This window comes from Aulonocara stuartgranti, assembly GCF_965226115.1.
Source record: "Aulonocara stuartgranti genome assembly, chromosome: 7".
Lineage (NCBI taxonomy): Eukaryota > Metazoa > Chordata > Actinopteri > Cichliformes > Cichlidae > Aulonocara > Aulonocara stuartgranti.
The window spans coordinates 24,165,305-24,184,848 of record NC_138945.1 but is presented as its reverse complement, the minus strand read 5'-3'; the positions used below and the strand labels follow the sequence as shown (position 1 = coordinate 24,184,848).

Below are 19,544 nucleotides of genomic sequence, written 5' to 3'. Positions count from 1 at the left end.
TTAATTCTACCCGTTGCAGCTTTGTGCACAAACAGGCCATTCAAACAAGTCCCTCTTTGAGAATCGCAACATGAAAGGGTTAAAACTTTCCACAGATTCAAGGTTTAATGATTTTTTTTCACGCCTTTTATGATAGTTTAATAGTCTAACAAGTGCAATTTATTCTTTTGTCACAAACTGATGAATTACAAGACTTTCCTTGAAACTCAGAAAGCCGGGACCCTTTGTGGCGAATACAAAGTATCAGTTAAGGTCATTGTTGAGTGCTTAGAATCTATTTAATATATGAGCATTTGCCAAGACTCTGACCAACTGTTATACCAGGAAATATCTTCATCTCATAGATTTTCTCACATCTTTTATTAATTTCCCACACCTTTACACAAATATGCACATGAAACTATGTTTTCTAAAGTAAAGAGTGAATAGTAACCCTGTTCTGCACTGTTTATTACTTCATCTGAAACACACACGCACACTTCTGCGGTCACACACACCACCTTTAAGTGCATGTGATGAACGCTACTAAATTGCTTCTACAGTATGGCAGAGATGAATGTAATTATTGCTGCCCATAATCTATACACACAAACACACTGAGGCTGAGCAGTACAGTGCAGCAAGAAGGGTCTGCTGACAAACACCCACAGAGAAGAAAACATATTACATTACATTGTGTATTGTGATACATTAATTGCAATGAAATGCCCACACAGTCTTTGGTGCTCAGCGGGGCATTTCACAACCTTTTCCTGCAGCCGCACAGAGGCACACGTTCAACGCAGACTTCTGTCCTAATTAAACCCCCGCACTACCCACCTCTGCTCTGTTCAGCTGGCATGTGCAGCTGAGGCTAATTCATTTCAATACCGAGACAAAACATCTATAAGAGTTTACAAAAAAGAAAAAAAAAGCACAGGAAATTGGTGCCAGCAGTGTTGAATGCTGCTCATATTTCAGATGGTGGTGCCACCCAGAGCGCATAATAACGCTGGAAATACCAGAAAAGGTCACCGATTCGGCTCCAGGAGAGAAAGGTCAGCTTTCATATTCAAATATTTAAAGATGATCTACACATTTATTTTCAGCAAGTGAAACTTAAGAAGAAGAAAAAATCTGTGCAAATCCTGCTGCTTCTAGAGGGGCTCCTGTCAGACTGAGAGTCTGTCTTCAGACTATAGATGGCAAAGCTTTACCTTGTGTCCTGACTTTTCACTTTGACTAAATGCTGCGCCCCGTTGGCAGCCTGTAGAAACAGCAATAGCTGCCTCCCAGCATCACCTGCACGGAGAGCAACTTTGCTTCAAGCGGTGCTACGTGGCATCCCCTTCCCAGTGACTTTATAAATAATGTAAATATTATAAAATGTGCCCCCGTCTGACAAAGAAAAAGAGCAAGTGCTGCTATTAATCCAAATCCTCCTTGTCGAGTGTCACTGCAGCGACTTCTTAATCACACCAACAGAGAGCCCGGGGAGGGAAATGAAATGCATCAGTGCCACTGCAGCTGAAAATGACAATCAGCTAGTTCAGCGATGCCTCTGATCATCAGGCATATCAATGAGGTGGAAAGAAATAGAGAGAGAGGGAGGAAGATACCGCTCCACAGTCATTGGCACGAATGTAGGTCAGTCAGCTGCAATTGAAGAAGTTTCATCAAAGATTTAGGCGACTTCCGGATTGATTGGGATCAAATCAGATCATGTAAAGAGGTTAGCACGAGTCCCCATAACATGTATGTGAGAAGACCAGCAGCACTGCAGAAAAGAAGCATTTATCCAGAGGCACAAAGCATATATTACAGAGTACAGCTCAATAGTTTAAGTACTGAATATTAATTGTTATATAATTAGGGTTTTTCTTTTGATTAACACAGAAGCGGTGCTCGGGACACTAAAAAGTGAAGCTACTGCTGCTTTGACTGACACAAAAATAAGACCGAAACATTTCTGATAAGAAAGCCGAGGAAGCACAAAGGAGAAAAAGCCTGCGCTCAAAAACCCGGCGTGGTGGGTTGTGCGTCTCTTCACTCTACAGGGGAAACAATTACAGAAACAAATAACTCTTTCAACGCGCACACAAACCCTTTAATGACTGTTTAAAGTTGGATGTGTCATTTAAATCCGCCAGCATGCATATTTGGGGTTTATGTTTTTATTTTTTTGCACAGCAACCAAGCTGCAATAGTTTCGCACTTTGAGATTAAAGCTGAGACAATGTAGATTAGACAGACATGTTTGTAATGGACGGTAAAAATAGCATGATGTAAGATGGAGGGCTTTCCAGACAACACAGCCTGCACAGAATACTTTTGATCCCTTTCCTCTAACTCAACAACCTGCAATCCCGTCTTTGCACAGCATCCCTGTCATTACCGTCATTATCACTTTACCCCCGGCTAGAAAAAAAAAGGAGGCTGGAGATGGGGAGACGGGGGAGGAGGGCGAGACAGCAAGAAAACAACAGAGCGAAGGAGGAAAAAACATCACATCATGGCATCCAAATGCATTTCATTAAAGTGAGTGATTTCTACAGCACACGCATGAGTAAGATTTGAAGTCGAAAGGGTGAAAAGTGGAAAATATGAAAACCACAAGAATGATGTATGCTTCTGGATATGTAGCCTCAAATGAAATGCATAGCACATGCATGTGATGTGATGTGTGGGTTTCTGCTACTGTGTTGTGTGCTCATCTGTCACAATGGGATTGTGATGCTTCATTGTGTCCCTGATGTACATTTGAACAAGTACAAGGCATTAGCGCTTTAAATTAAACCACCCTTAAGAAGAAAACCTGACCAAGTGTGAAAATCGTCGCCGAGATTTGTTCGTGTGTTGATTGATGCCATTGTTTTAAGTTTCAATGGAGCAGAAACAGAAACGTTTTCTCCCTTTTAAGCCCGTGGCATCCGTCTCAGCGCTGAGCTGTCTTATTTTTTAAAAACATGTGATGTTTGCCCACGCTGTTTCCCAGACATTTTCATAACGACATCTGTCCAGAGTGGAAAGAAAAATCTCAATTCAGCCACAAAAATTTTATTTGTTTTCTTTTTCATCTTCTTTGCATTTGGCAAACAAAACTATGCATCACAGCCTACATCTGCCGAGTGGAACAGACAAGGCAGCAACTCAATTACTGTCATTTTAAAAACCACTTTATTAGGTACAACTTGTACCTTACTTTTTGGCTAATTTTTCATGGGACCGATTCAACAAGGTGCTAAAAACATTCCTCAACCAACTGTTGTCATAAAAGGATGGACGTGGTCAGCAACAACACTCAGGTAGGCTGTGCATGGCATTAAAACGAGGCTCAGTTGGGCCCAAAGTGTTACAAGAAACTATCCTCCGTACCATTACGCCACCAGCAACCTGAAATTTGTGTGGTTGATACAAGGCAGGATGGATCCATGCTTTGATGTTGTTTACACCAGATTCTGGCCCTATGATCCAAATATCACAGCAGAAACCAAGTCTTAGCTGAACAATTGTCCAATTTTGGTGAACCGGCGCAAATTGTAGCCTCTGTTTCCTGTTCTTAGCTGACATCAGTGGGATCTGTGTGGTCTTTGCTTGCTGTAGCCTTCAAGATGCTTCAAGAGATGCTCTTCTGCATGCTGTGATTGTAACACGTGGTTACCTGATTTACTGCTCCCTTCCTTACGCTCAAAGCAGTCTGATCGTTTTCCTCTGCTATCAGCAAGACATTTTCACCCAGAGGACTGCTGCTCGCTGGATATTTTCTCTTTTTCAGATCATTCTCTGTAAACCCTAGAGGTGGTTGTGTGGTGAAAATCTGAAACACTCACACCAGCCCGTCTGACATCAACAACTATGCTATGTTCAAAATCACTTAAACCATATTTCTTCCCCATTCTGATGCTCTGTTTGAACTTCAGCAGGTCGTCTTGATCATGTCTGCATCTTTAACTGCTTTGAGGTGCTGCCAAGGAAGCTCTTTTTTTCCTACTGCTACACATCCAACCAGTCCTCACTGGGTTGTTTTACTTTACGTACTCTGAAGCTTCACCTTTTTAAACTTTAGCCAGCTCAGTGTTTACATATTAAAAGAGCGCTGCCTACTAGCTCTTACATTAGTAGCCAAGGAAACAGCAAGTATAAACCTGAATCAGAGCTTTAGAGAAGAAATGTGCCTGTTATCTTAAAAAAGTGATATTTAATAACCCGATCCTTTTACATTTAAGCTGAAAAGGCTTTTAAAGAGGAATTGGAAATGCCTCGTCACGATTGACCTGATTGAGTCTTTTATGGCTTTTTACGACTGTAGTGTTGGGCTTTGCAACGTTTCACTGCTGCACATTTGTTGCTACTGCAAATAAATAAAAGCGCACTTCTAAAAAAGTGGCATGGAGCACTGGTTCGCAGCTCCTTGACAAGAATATGTCAGTGACTCGTATAATTTGCAGCTTATTCATATTCCTCCTGGATTCTCGCATTGCTTTTAAGGTCCCGACATTGTCTGTCATCCTCCCCCCTCTGAGTTTCTCACTGTCATCTTCACAGTCTTCACAGAAAAGGCTGTGTAATGCAATCTGTAAACGTGTTAGACATTTTTGCCAATAACAAGCACTCTGATGACTGCCTAACAATGTTGTTTACATTTTAATTGTTGCACTCTGGCACCGTAATGGAGAGGCTTCCTTTTTGTGTGTGTATGTGTCATGTTTCACGTCTTTTGTTGTCAGGTCTTTAACTAAGCTGCGAAGCGTGAGCTTTTTTGAATTTACCACACTGGTGAGAGATCTGTCAGCAGTGCTGGAAGTCCCTGCCAGCACTTTAAATCATTCAAGCCTTTCAAGACTTTCTGTCATCTTTGCACTTCTGTCCGCCCTGAGGTCAAACGCAACAATAACTCACCTGCAAACTTGGCCTCAGAGCGTTGAATCTTGTCATTTATTGCCTAAACAAAGACAGTCTATCCGGGCTCGACGTAGTAAAAGTTCCTGTTATCAGAAATATTTCTGCCAGAAACACTGAGTTAGTCATAAGTTTGCTCTGGCGCTGAAGGTCGACCAGAAGAACGGACCCGTTTAAGCTGTCGGAAGCAGAAAAAAATAGAAAAATCTGTCACTTGATTCTTCATCTGATGCTTGTGAAGCATTAACACCACCTCTTGTAGATGAATGAAGTCTTGGTGACATTTCTTTTTTCTTTCTAATTAACTTAATGTGACCCACTCGTACTATGTAATAAAACTGCATTTGAGCTAGAGCCTCCTATGGTCTTTTCCATTACTCGTAGCCCCTGACATAGACATCATCATGCTGTTTTCTGGCATTTTACCCAAAACTGCATCATCTGCTGGATCATGCTGCTCTAGCTGAACATTATGCCTCCTTCTGAAATTGTTCACTAGAGGGTGCCGTGCACAAATTTGGTGCAGAGAGTGGCAGTATGGAGCCACTACCCTAACATACCTATCGCACTCCTTACGGACTCATGATATAAATATTTTTATCCACTTGTATTATCATCATTGCTAAACAAATATGTGTTCTAGCAATTTCTATTAAAGCCTGAGGTTTTTTATTATTATTATCTTTATTTATTTTGCCTTTTTCAGTTTTATTACACACTCTGCAGGCTTTCATTTATAGCAGGTGTGGTTAAACTTTACATAGAAGGGAAGTAAAGCACTTTATTCTCACGTCCTGCTGGAAATACTGTTATTTTGCTTGTGACGTGATGTGTCGCAGTCATATCAGAGTTTCGATTGGCCCAAACATGGCTGGCAGTAGAGACACAACTGCTCATTTTATAGGTTCCTATGAGTATATCCACAGTTTGTTTGTTTTTTGGTATTATAGAAGAATTTTATAATTTATAGCGAAATATTATTGTGAGACCCTTTATACTGAATGAACTGCTGGAACCCTGGATGGTGTTTTAGTGGCAATTCACATCACAAATAAATAACATAAGTGGAAATTACAAAATAGGTTTATTCATATAAACAGCTACAAAATTCTACTAAACAGGGAGTTTTCTTTTTTTGTTGTTCAGGAGGAGGCAAAGTGTATTGTTACACTGTTTCACAAAAGTATTATCAAATGACATACAAACAAATAAGTTAATCTGTATTCTTCACAAAGCTCTTCTGAGTTTATAGAGCTCCCTCTGTCTGTAAGAGGAGGCACAGCTATCCTGAGATTCACAGGGTTGTTTTTTTTTTATTTGTTCAAACTTACATGACCTTCCAAGAATATAGTTTCTATGTGTATCCATCATTGTGTATTTATTTGTCCCACACCCTCCTACAAAGGGAAGTCCCAAATGGCTTCTTATTTACACGCTGCGGAGCTGTGAAGACTGAGACTAACGCTGCATAGATGAGTCATTCACACCACCAGAAACATGACTCTTTTCTTCTTTTCTTTTTTCATTTCAGGGCTCCCAAAGTGACAGAGTCTTTCCCCTCGCCGGAGTATGGGAGAGAGGAACGTTTCGTGTTGGCATAGGAGGCGTACAGGGGGGCAGAGGAGGTTGAGGAAGAGGAAAAGCGGGGCAGGGTGGACGTAGAGGAAGGGAAGCCTGGGGCCGGCCTCTCGGGAGGGTAACAGGCCGGAGAGGAAGACCTGCCCCTGCTTTGTAGGCTGCTGCTGCTATTCTGCAGAGGAGAGCTGGAGGTTTTTGGACCATGTGTGAGAGAAGATGTTGACGAGCTGGAGAGAGGTGAGGTCCTGATGTTGTAACCTAGGACGCCCGTACTCATGAGAAACTCCCTGGAGCCGTAGGCTGGCGGAGTTGGTCCCCGGGAGCCCAGAGGTCGAATGTTGTCCGGTGGTAAACTTCTCCTGCTTGGGATGTCATAGATCCCCATATCAGGGCTGAAGAGCGCCTGGGTCCTCACCTGGCGACGGAGCATCCTCTCCCGCTCCTCCAGCTCCCGTCTCTCATGAATAGAAGCCATGATGGCTTTTGAAAAGTTATCATAGCGCGCAGCAGCAGACAGCGGAGGTGTCATGTCTGGAGGAATGAGATCCCGAAGACTACCTCGAGGACTCTGAGAAGCAGCATCTCGCATCGCCAAACCCAAAGGTGGGACATCTCGCGACATTACGCTTTGGGATGCAAGGTCTCTTGGCAACAGCCCTTGGAAAGCAGGAGAAGGGACTCTTTGAATAAAACCTTGGAAAGAAGGCGAGGCATCCCTGGAGGTTAGACTCTGCAAAGAAGGTGAGGGATCTCGAGGCTGAGGAGACTGTCTGCTGATGCCCATAAACACGGGACTGTATGTGCGAGGATGCGACCGCTGCAGGTTCCCGTCTGTGCCCAGGGTCATAAAGTGATGGGGGTAGCTGACTGGAGGGGCCCCTCTCTGAGCCATGGCATGAGGGTCTGTAGGAATGACATTATCATAGGAGATGCTGCTGCTGCTGGTGTTGTGGTTGGCCAGCAGGCTGGAAGAGGACAGGATGCCAGGCCGGGGACTGGATTCCAAATTGTCAGCATGCATGGCTGGCAGCTGGGATTTGCTGCCACTGCGACTGGTGTGTTTCAGGGTGAGAGAACGGGAGTTCAGCGGCAGAGAGTTGAGCTGCAGCGAGCTGGAGACAGCGCTGGTCTGGAGGGAAGGCTGGACAGGCAGGCTGGCCTGTTGGCTGCATCTCACAGGGCTTCCTTTAGACTCAGAGTGGAGGTCAGGACCTTTGTTGCTCCCTTGCTGATCTGACGTCTTCAGCAACTTAAGCACAACAATACAAAACAGACAGCAGAGTCTTTCAGACACAAATCAAAACCAAAACTTATATACTGAGGAATAAACTCTGAAAGTCACCTGTTCTGGAGGAACAGGCGATGATCCTCTGGATATAGCCTCAAGGACAGGTCGTAGCTGTGGCACGGTGGGAATAGATGCAGGAAGGACGGTTTTATTATGATGCCCCGGATCTAAAAAAGAAGTCAGCTTCAGATTAATGGCATGCAACAGCAAACGTATGGAATAAAACCGCCAATGCATCTGAGCAAAGATGGCTTAAAGGAGTTCTTGGTTTTTCATCATCAACAAATCCCATGGAAAAAAATAAAAAACAAACCAACAGTGCATTAGTTTGTCTCTAAATACTTTCCATAATCTCTCTAAAGCACACACGCCAAAAGCCCTCTGATAGATAATATAGATGTAAACCTATGAAAAGTGGGTCACAAGTTTCCATTTTACCGATTTCGAAAACCAAAAGTACTTCCAATAACAGAAGATGTATCTTTTTAAAAAAGACTTGATAAAAAAAAAACCTTTTAAGATGTAATTATTGCACATTTGGTGCAGTAATCATTGCAGTTTGCACAGGAAGAAGAGTATGAGCCCACAATCCAACAGTACATGTTTATTTATCAAATTATAATTAAGTCCTCAAAGTGTCCCTCTTTTCTCTTACTTAATTAAAAAAAATGTTACAAAAAATGTGGCCGCTTCACTTTACAGATGCATGCTTATCACAGGATATAAGCATATGTGTCATTTTAAATTACCATCCATGGCAGCTACTTGGCTCTTCAACAGACCGTGGTCTGGTTTCGGAGGCAGCGGCGGTGGAGTTTTCAGTTGTTTGATGTCTGACAGCTTGACAGCTCCGGTTGAGGTTTGCTGGCAGAAGAAAAAAAAAGCCAGAGACATGAGAGATATAGCTCATACATCATATATCACTTGATAAGTGTGTGAAAATATTAAGCTCTTCGTGCTTACCTTATTCTGGAGACTCTGTATCCCGTTGCCTCTGACTTTCACTGGCATCTGCCTTTCAATTTCTGGCCTCAAAAACGGAGGCTGAATGTGGATGACTGCTTTCCTACAGGGCCTTGCTGTGTACCTGGTGTCCCAGGACAAAGACAGACAGCAAAACAAAGTTAGTTTAAAGGTTTAAATTAAGCAGAAGATGTAGGAGGAGAACGTTTCTTACTTTGGAGAAATGGGACTGCAAACTAGATGCTCCAAGTTGTTACAGCAGCCACGTGTAAAAGGGTTTACTCCTCCCTGAAACTTTCCAGTTACCTGTGAAAATATGAGGAAGTATATTAGAGTTTTTACGTGTATACATACAGTACTGTGCAAAAGTCATACATTTTGCTATGAAAATGGGAAATAGCTGCAGTGATTTATTGAAATGTGCAAACCTACATGGAAGCACAGTCTTCAGTAATAGTTCCCCAGGACTCTGAAGGACATCAAAGCTTTTGTTCTGCTCTCTGTCAACATGATCCCACACTGCTTCAGTAATGTTGAGGTCCACTGAAGAGGCCGATCCATAACTGATAGCGTTCAGTTGTGTGCTTTTATATCAAGCTATACTTTTATAGTAATAGCAGTGTGTTTTTGTCATGCTGAACAGTAAAGATTATTCCCAACACCAGCAACTGAAATACAGCCCAAACCATGACAGAGCCTCCACCGTGTTTTGCAGACAGCTGTAGACACTCAGTCTTGTTCCTCTCTCCTGACCTCCACACATATTGACAATTTAAACAACTTCTCATGTGGATTCATCACTCCATCAGCCACTGATTTCTAGTCTAGTTCTTGTGTAATTTGGCATACCTCAGCCTTTTCACCTTGTTTCTCTTCCTTAAGAATGGCTTCTTGAAAGCCAGCCTTGCACTGAGACCATTTCTGATGAGGCTTCAGTGAACAGCAAATGGATCAGCTGAAGGGTCAGATGCATCTCTCAGGTCCTGTGTCAGTGCTTTGCTATATTTTCACCTATTTCATACGGACCTGACTTTATGATACTTAATACTCCATCTGCTGTAAGTAGTTTTTAGACTTGCCTCTTCTGTACTTCTATACTATTTTATGCTTGTCAAACTGTGTTATCTTTGGCATTTTTCATAGACTCGGCTAAAGAAATGGGAACAAATGATGTGCATTTGCCACAAGCTGCTAGTAACAAAGCACAGATACAGTTTAAAACTGATTCTTTGCCAAGTTGTCTGTCTTATGTAGATAGTTAGGTGCTTTTTTACACTTGGACAATTTATAGGTCATTGTTCAGTGGCTTAACAATATTTTTTAAAAGAAACATTCCTCTGGAAATAGTCAGTTAAAAGCCCTGGACTGAAAATAATTGAAGACAATCAGCCCTTGTCCAAAGGGAAAGTTTGAAAGACCCTCAGAAAACATGGAGAACTATTGCTTCAAGACAACTTTAAAAATTAAAATTCTGGCTCCTTGGAAGTAAATGACTTTTGCACAGAATTGTACAATACAACATCATTAAGTCCTTCAGTTTCATTCATATGCTTCTATGTTCCCAACAGTAATGTACATGTATGGAAAAAACTGACTTGTTCATTGGTGGTTCGTCCTCTGGATACCAGATACAAGTGGAATCCAGTGAGACCGAGGACAGGGATCAGAAACAGCCCCGATATACTGATCACTACCAAACTGGGAAAAGCAATGATAAGGAAAACTACTTCTAGTTAGAATCAGTTAGACAAAATAGTCAAAATATGCAAGCAAAGATAGCTGCACACATATATTGAGTGTGCATAAGGATACGTGACAGTGCAGTGCAGCTTCCATAATTCATCCATGTGGTGCAGCACGTATATGAGGCCAAAAGTGAAGACACCAATCATGTGAAAAGTCAGTGACAAGAGAAACAGAAAGAAGTAGCGGTAGTTTCGCCTCCCGATGCAGTTGTTCACCCAGGGACAGTGATGATCAAAGTCCTGAAAGATTGAGAAAGGGGGAAAAATACTAAAAATCAGTTTTTCGCTGGTATGGTGTAGAACAGTTTGTATGTATGTAGCATGAAACAGTATCCCGTACTGCAGCATTTATGGCTTAAGCTAATTTGCGATGCTGATTCAAAACAGGGCCTTTAAAATGCAAAAAGCACACAAGTTCACCGAAAATTCTATAAAACACGAGCTACACAACAGAAATATAAAGACACAAAGCTCACAGCACAATAAAAACACAGAAAATGAGAGAAAAAATAAAAAAGGCAGCTATAGAACAGTAATACCTGCTGTGCTTTGTAAACACATACTTTTCAGTAGATGCTGTCTGAGCCCGTTTTTCAAATTGTATTTCTACTGAGTCCACAAAGGATCTGAGGAAAGGATTAACCTGATTAATGAGATCTCTCCCTCTCTCTCTCCAACACCCTCTGGCCATCATTCACCCTGCAGAAATCCCCCTTATTGACTTTCCTCCCGACACACTGCTACACTCACTCAGAAGCAACAACTCATTTTCCCTCTTGATCTGTCCCTCCGTGCCTTCCACACCCTTATCACACAATTCCTCCATTTCAATTTCCCACCGCATTTGTTTTTGTGTTTTTTGGTTTTTTACCCTCTCAATCATCTAGTTTTTCTTCCGCTCACCTCCACACAGTGATCACAGATGCTGCAGTGGGAGCAGCGTGGAGGTCTGTAGAAATGGCAGGACGCGCACCACTTCATCCGCACCTGGACGCCCTTCACGTTCACGTTCTTGTACAGCGGAGCGCGGAACTCATCATCCTTGTCTTCATCCTCGCTGGCTGGGAAACAAGATGTGAAGTTGCTAAAATAAAACTCCCAAATAAACTAGTGATCTAGTCTGCTGTAAACATAATAAACATGACCCCTTCGCTTTGATTACTAACCCACTGGGAGCACGCCGGCATCCATAAAGGTTGCCATGGTAAAGTTGGCCAGCACGAAAAGGAAAAGGACGGCACAGCATGGCGGCACCGCAGGGCAGATGGTCAGAGCCAGCCACGGGCACCTGAACACAAACACACACATGAGAATATTCATAAACACAATTTCCTGCAGTTGCACTTATGCAAATCCAAATTCCAGCTGTAATAACTGGATGGGTGTTTTTGAGCCCTGCAAGCATGCAACACTTAGAGGTTAATTTTAACGCAGCTATCAAAATTTTAAAAAAAAAGAAAACGATTGTAAGGGATCATCTTCATCCCATTTATTGTGATGAGAGCTGTGGATTCCAAAAGTAATTGTTTACAGTGACAGATAAGCATGTATTAGCGTGTGCTCAGCAGTGCCCACAACAGGAGATTAAACGATGGAGGTCTCTCCTTGCACAGAATCCTTCTGCACCTTGTGCCTCGTTACACAGCAGGGTTTGAACGATAGATAACTTTCATTACCGAATAATCTGTCGATGACTTTTGAATCGTTTACTCTTTAAAAAGTCAGAAAATAGAACGACAGCCACCGCGACATCCCTGATCCCAGCACAATGATGTGAAAGTTAGTGTCTATGTGATGAGGCAAAACAAAAAAAGCTGCAGATAATTACCCTACTAACTCATTAAATGTTCAGCCCTCTAACAACAGCCTGCACACTGCTACTAGACAGAGAACTACAATAAAGGGTGGCTCATATGGATATAACTATTAATATTATAACTATAATAAGCAATTAAATGGACAGAAAAAATGTCAAAAGAAGATTTGGCGGATTTAACGTTAAGTTGGATTTTGATCTGTTTAATTGCATAAAATGTTGCAAACTATGAGCGCTACTAACTAATTAAAACCGTTGTGAATGATTCTACTCTACTGCATGAGATTAGAGCGAGAGAGAGACTAATATCCACTGGATTATGTTAGCAGTGTTTGATTGAACATCAGTTGATTGGACTATCTACTCTATGAGTCTTTTGCTTATGGATTTATCAGTATGGGTTCAGATCAATAATAAAATACTATAACATGATGTATCTTTTAGGACTGAAAGGGAAAACGTGTCAAAACAGGTTACGTGATTTATTTATTTATTTCGAACATGACTTCATGGAACATAGTTGATTAAAAACGAAGTCTGATTTAAAGTGAAAACGCCACAAAATTAAGAGTCCTCCAATCCCCAAACCCCCCTCTCAAACCTACCCACCAAACCCACACCCAGGCTGGTTTTAGGGCAGGGGTGGGGGAGGGGTCTCGCCCCGCAGGAGGAATGCCTGCTGATGCCATGCCAGCTGCAAACACAGTAATCCCTGGATTATGAACTCTGGATTACAGACAATTTCTGTCAGTCCAGTTCATTGTGGATTCCTCACATCAGATGCTTAACACACAGAATACGCAGTCAAGGCGACCATATATCACACAACATGATACTATATATTCTATAACATGGCATAAAGCCACTACATTTATTGTTGTGAGGGAACTTCTCACAAAACTTGCAATCCTTGTTCAGCGCTTTCAGAGCAAAACACGTCTTTTGAGATATGAAAAAATGCCGCACAATGAAAAGATTTGAATCTTAAAATATAAAAATATGTGAGAAAAACATTAAGGAGCAGAATACGAGCCTCCAGCCCACATAGTTTTTTAGGGATTTGTGTCCAAGTTCTTCTCACATAGTGTGGTCATGTTTCACGTCCTTAAACTGTCATAGTTTATTGGTTACGTTAAGCAGAGTAACACTGCTCATTGTCATTTGCAGTTATCTCTTAAATTACAAGCACAAACCACGTTTTAACCGAAGAGAAGCTAGATATGGACCAGACTGTAATGTGGATGCATCCACCAATTGATCTGAGACCATCTGGACCGCAGGGAGGGACAGTTCATTACGCCGCAGGCCCTACCTAATGAAACAGTCTGGGCAGGGGCGCTATTAAATCACGCAGAACAGTAAGCTGCTCTGCAATCTGCACACTGCACTCATCCCTGCAGTGGGTCAGTGGCACGGCAGACACCACTCAGTCGGTCAAGCTGCAATTTCACTACTGCCAGTAGCCAGGGCTCCTTTTGTGAGCGCTGCAGTTACATAAATGACATCATAATCTGTCAGATTTCTAGAGACAATAGCCGTGCAGAAAATGCCGCTCGTGAATACATTCTCCACACGCAGTGTGAATGCATTTTTGCACCTTTAGCTTGGTGTTTTGAATTTCAGTGAAAAACTTAAAATAGCAATTTATCAATAAAATGTCAGATTAATGGGATCAGTACACTCAAAGGTTTTGGTAGTGCAGCATAAACTTGGTCTAGTATGACCGTGAGAGGCTGAAGGTGATCAGCCAACTTTGAAAAGTCTTTACTGTGTAAGTTATTTAAGCGTTAAGCATATTATAACTGTCTTCGTTTGACTATTGTGAAATAGTCAACTGCTGCTAATAAGCAGATCACATGCAAGATCTTGAGAAATTTAAAACCAGGATTTTTGGAGTTAGGGGCCCATTTAAGCAACTGTAGCTTTTTTAAATGTCAGTATTTGTCAATGCAAAAATGCTTGCATCCTAGCAGACTGGAACACAGCACAAGGGGGATTTCTGCTGCTCTTTCTCATTTCTGCTCTTTGTTGGTGGTCTGGCAGTGTTCAACAATGCACCACACCTTAAACACTGACCCAAACAAAAGTTCACGGTCAGAGGAACAAAAGCAGGAAACCGGTTAACTGGTGAATTTTATCAGGCAAAGGAAGACAAAGGAGCCGCCACGGATATAAAGGTCGTCCTCTGACACTCCCAAAGCCCGACTGGAAACAGAAATGAATGTATGCATGCTGGTACTGCTAATGCTCATAGAGAGCTGCTGATGCTGATAATTGCATGAATATTAGCAGATGAAAGGAGATGTGGCTGCAGGGTAACTGCGATTTCTGGAGAGGAATTTTCATGTCACCTTGCTCTGGTTTAAAAGCTAAAAACACTTTAAAAACATGAACAATGATACTGTGAATGTGCACGTGAGCACACACAAAGGACATAACTTCAAGGGTGCAAGGCCGTCCTGGCTGGTATTCTCTAACTACTGTGTGTTTCCATGATTCACAGGAACCAAAACGATGATGTTATGGCAGATGACAACGATGTCCCTTTGATTCAGTGTTACAGGGGACGGGCTGAACAGAGTGCAGCACCTGTCCATCTCTGCTTTTCGAGGAAAAAATATATGATAAACAAGCTATTTAACCGGCAGTCCACAAAACTCAGTGTCTGCTGTTTATTCCTCAAACAAGATGTTTCTGCTTAAGGCAGTTGTGAGTGACCTTTAAGTCTGCTTTAGCTGCATGCAGTATGTACGACCGCACAGCTAGAAGAGCATTTTAGACACTTACATTAAATTGCACAAATAATAACAAAATGTTATACTGTTGGTCTGTAAGACAGACATATTGTTTTGTTGTTTATCTAAAGATTGGGATACAGTCTGTGGGATTCAGAGGTCCTGTGGTCAGAATATGTCGATCTCTGTTCTGCAGAAATGTGATAATTAATTAAAAGTGTATGTTATAAGGTCGCTTCAGCTGACTTGCACTCACTTTCAATCACTTGCAGTGTCCTAGTTTTGCTGGTTTGGCATTGCAGTCCCAATTAAGCAGTCTCTTTTCAATCTATCATGTCAGGAGTTCATCGACTTCTTTTTTCTCTCATAGGATATAGATGGTCTGCAGGGATGCTCAAGAGTTTCTGGCCTATGAGCTCTATGTCTCTATACGTCTCAGGCCTGAAGAGTTTTCCCCTTTTGCAACATCTCTGTATTCTAACATTTAAAAACTTCTGAATAAAGGAAATCATTCCACATTAAAACACTCCATAATAAGAATGCAATACAGAGACAATGATCAGCCCCAGCATTAAAAAACACTGAGCATTGCAGTTGATTTTACTTTGATATGCAGCACCCACTTAAACACTGTTGCACCCCACCCACCAATGGGAATGATGCTCCAACAGCACCAACCTCACACAGCTGTACAATGTGACCATAGACTGTATATAAAAGAAGGACATGGCTTCCGTGTGTGAGAGGTGAAGCCAATGCATTTCCCACATCCCATGATGCACTGAATGTTTCTTCTTCACTCAGCTCTTTTCACTGTGTGTGTGTTAATAAAAAACTTTGCATTTAATCATTAGTTATTATTAATCTCTGACTCTCTTCCACAGTGTGTCTTTTGTCCTGTTTTCCTCCCCTCACCCCCAGATGGGAGAGTTGAGGCTGAAATTTATGGTTTTCGGGGGGGTTTTATGGTTAACTCAGTCTTTTCCCGTGTTGTAGTTGTGTGTCTTATTTTGAAAGAAATATTTACGCGTTACCATAGCGACCAGAGAGCATTAAGGGGCAGAGAGGAGGATGTTACTCTCAATGTTGTTGGCGCATTTCAGGAGGACGCTGCTAATAAAGTTACACAATTACACAGTGAATTCGCATTTACTATTATATTTACAAAATACCACAGTGTTTGTCTAGGTCGTATCATTTTATTTAGTTCTATTTATCCGCGACACCTTAATCACCAGTCCGTGAAAATTTTGTCGGACATTAAACCACTCCACGGTGCAAAAAAGGTTGGGGACCGCTGCTTTAAAGAGGGCCTAACTTGTGGGTGACATGGTGCCACTGTATGCCCCTTGTTTTTTAAGTTAGATCTGAGCTAACACACCAAGGCCAAAATGCTCGGCTTGAGGCTTAAAAGCTGGACTTCACAAACCAGTGGGTGGCCTAATGGCAGCTGTGTCTATGTATGTGTATAGACAAATCTCAAAAATTACTCAAGAGCAGAGCCCAGTCTCCTCAACCTCCAACAATCCCAAATCCAATCCAACTGACCATCCACAAGGTGTACCAAAACAAACCAGAGACTCCACTCCTCAACACACATGACCCAAAGGTTCAGCTGTCAATGTTCTGGTGCCAGCACCACAGGATACCCCTAAAGGTCACTTATTCATGCCCTAAATAATTAGATCTCCTTCAGAAGTACAGGAAGAACCGAAAATATTAGGCAGATGGTTTTAATGTTGTGGCTGATCCACCCACACGGATTTCTACAGCTACATCTCTGCAGATTAACCAGATTAAAGGTGCATAGTTTTAAACAGGAGAGCAAGAATTTAATTTTCACATTCTTCTAAAGCAGGGATATTTAAAACATTTCAGTCACATACACAGGAAAAATATTGCAGGAAACTATCAAAGAAAAAGGAATTGCAAAACTATCCCTTCGCATTTACAGTAAACATTTTCACTTATTCGGACTCTTATCTCCAAATAACCTATTGTGAACTCAAAGATTGCAGACTTGGTTTTCCCAGATGGGGGATGACATGACATCAACCAGAGGAATCTAATCCCATACCCCCAATCTGGTGTCAGATTCCAGTGGAAACAGTGCACAGCCTGAGAATAGAGAGAAAAACTAGGGCAGATATGGCTACAGAGATTGAGGGGTCAGAAGGCTGACATATAGCCTATGATGTGGGAGCCTGCAGAAAGTCAATGATGAATATGGAAAAGCTTTATTATTTAGTGCATTAGTATTACTTTGTAGTTCTCTGTGTAGCTTTGAAATGTTTGGACAAATTACACAAATTTATAGTCATCGTTTAAATTGGATTCTCAGGGTATTATAGAATATTATATTCAAATTTGGCTTGGGTGGAGTCTTTTCAGTCTTGGACATAACCTCAATTTCCTCACAAATAGGTCAAAGCCAGTATGACTGAAACATCATCTCTAACATCTCTATTGCATATTTAAAACTATATTTTCTTTAGTTTGTCACATATTGCGAGAAACCTTGCAGTGAATTTCCAGGGCTTTTGCAAGAGGGGTAGCCTCTTTTGATTTCCTTTAGCTAAATTTATGACACATATGGGTCACGGTGACACACTGAGACATGCTGATTGTGGGTGGCTTATCCCGTAAAGTAACTGTGCTCACACTTGGGTCCTTAGGGTGCACCGGGCAGGCGCCCAGACCCAAGTCCAAACTGCCAGCTAACCAGGTCAGATGTTAGCAGCCCCGGCGGGTCTGCCAGCAGAGTGAAGACAGTGCAAAGGAGAGGAAATTTTGCTCTTTTTTTAACAGCTTCTTGGATTTTCAAAATAAAATGTTAATTTAAAAACGGGAGAATAAAAGTGGAGTAAATTGCATTCAGTTTAATAATCTTTAGCTGTGCCAGAGAGGACACTGGGGGTATGTGTGATATTTTTCTAACGCTTAAACAGATCTATTTGATATTTAGTAGCTGTGGATGACAGGTGTCTGAATGCATGGCTCAGCTGAATGATCCGTGCAGTAAAACACCAGTTTCCCGTGACTCTTTCGTACTTACGTGAAGACGAAGAACAGGGAGGAAGAGCCGACCAGGAGGCAGGCGGCCGTGCACACCGGGATGAAGGCGCTGGGTTTCAGCGAGTCGGCGCCGCTGGCGGGCATCCTGTCCTCTCCACGCTCATCAGTGTCTCATACCGACGAAACGCACGGCGAATACACCGCAAAAGTCCCTGCTGGTTTGTTTGCAAAGCCCTTCATAAATCGCAAAACGCCGAGAAACGACAATCATAGTTAAGGGGTGAGGAAGAAGAAAAAAAGCCCGAAAGCTCAAAAAAACAAAATACAAATAAAAGCCCGCAGAGCCGCTCCTCACTCCTGCGTCCCGGTTGGTCTGTCCCGGCCGCCAGCAGCGCACAGATGCCGCCTCTCGTCTGTCCCAAAGGTGGTGCTTTTACTCATCAATGACGTGAAGCACTACTACACTTGGCCGACTGAGACCCCCTGCTGTGATCTCATGAACTACTTCTTTTCCTCCAGTTCTCCCACCATTGTTGCACATGACCACTGCTGCTCATACCAGTGCTTAATAACACCACTGAAATAAGATCGGTGAAGGGTTTGCAGTGATGAAGTTAGTAAGTTATTTACTGGTGCGTGTAAGAAATTCGTTCATTTTCACTTAAAAAATTCACTAAAAAATTCTTTGCCTTGTCTTGAAGGCTTTTCAGGGGTGTTTCCACTAGGCAGGAGAGGGCGTGAGGGAGGGGGTCCCGGAAATCGCAATAATCAGAAATTAATTGTGCCCTGTGTCCTTTTACAGATTTATTACGTTAAAGTGGCAATCATTTTGTATTGATTTGTAAAGTGAAAAAAACAGCATTTAGTCGTTATATCTACGATAAAAATTTGTTTAAAGGACCACATGCGCAAAAGTGTCATTCCACATAATGAGTATGTGTAGGGGCAATTTTCAAAATCGTGCACACTGTATTATTTTAGCTTTGTAACCAATTATCTTAGTTTCTTGCTGAGTAATTTGAGCTATAATAATGCAATTTATCAGCAGATTAATAAAAAAAATACATCTTTAAAAACTGGGGGGAGGGGCTGGTGCCACCTCTACCCCACCAGACACGCCCCTGCTGTGGTTTAACCAGGAAGACCAAGGGATTAGAAGATTTAAGGATGCACAACAGTTATATTTTCAAGATTTAGCAGGCAGAGGCAGAAACTTTGTAAAATTAAAAGGACAATGTTCCTTCTCTAATCGTTAAAAAAAATCATGGAGAAAATCACAAAGTCTAGCTACAGTACAAAAGATGATAATTAGGACACTTTTGTCATGATTTCCTACGCACCAAAGATTAGTGCCGATAAACTCTCAACTGCTGGCAGGAATTCGTTCGGTCAGAGCTCCATTCACATGTCTTTGAACAAGCTTTACTTGGATTGTTGGGAAATTATGCATTTGGTGCCCGGGGATGACTGAGTGTTTCTGTTCTTTGTCTCCATACATGTCAATTATCAGAGGACTCACAGCTTTG

At 42.0% G+C, this 19,544-nt stretch overlaps 1 protein-coding gene across 1 annotated transcript; it reads right to left on the bottom strand.

The window, feature by feature from the left end:
- Positions 1-5,943: 5,943 nt before the first annotated feature.
- On the bottom strand, positions 5,944-18,743 carry zdhhc8a (zDHHC palmitoyltransferase 8a). The gene is made up of 10 exons (XM_082539677.1): positions 18,059-18,743; positions 11,619-11,740; positions 11,356-11,513; positions 10,520-10,692; positions 10,303-10,405; positions 8,922-9,013; positions 8,708-8,831; positions 8,494-8,608; positions 7,799-7,911; positions 5,944-7,705 (listed from the first exon to the last, which is right to left on the bottom strand). Exons 1-10 carry the CDS (start codon positions 18,160-18,162, stop codon positions 6,401-6,403), a joined length of 2,409 nt encoding a protein of 802 aa, XP_082395803.1. The 5' UTR covers positions 18,163-18,743; the 3' UTR covers positions 5,944-6,400.
- Between the last annotated feature and the right edge of the window lie 801 nt (positions 18,744-19,544).

Coding starts and splice junctions, on each gene's coding strand:
- zdhhc8a (XM_082539677.1), bottom strand. CDS start 18,162: ATGCCCGCCAGCGGCGCCGACTCGCTGAAACCCAGCGCCTTCATCCCG. Junction 9,014..10,302: donor GACGAACCACCAATGAACAA/GTCAGTTTTTTC, acceptor ATATTTTCACAG/GTAACTGGAAAGTTTCAGGG. Junction 8,609..8,707: donor TACAGAGTCTCCAGAATAAG/GTAAGCACGAAG, acceptor TTCTTCTGCCAG/CAAACCTCAACCGGAGCTGT.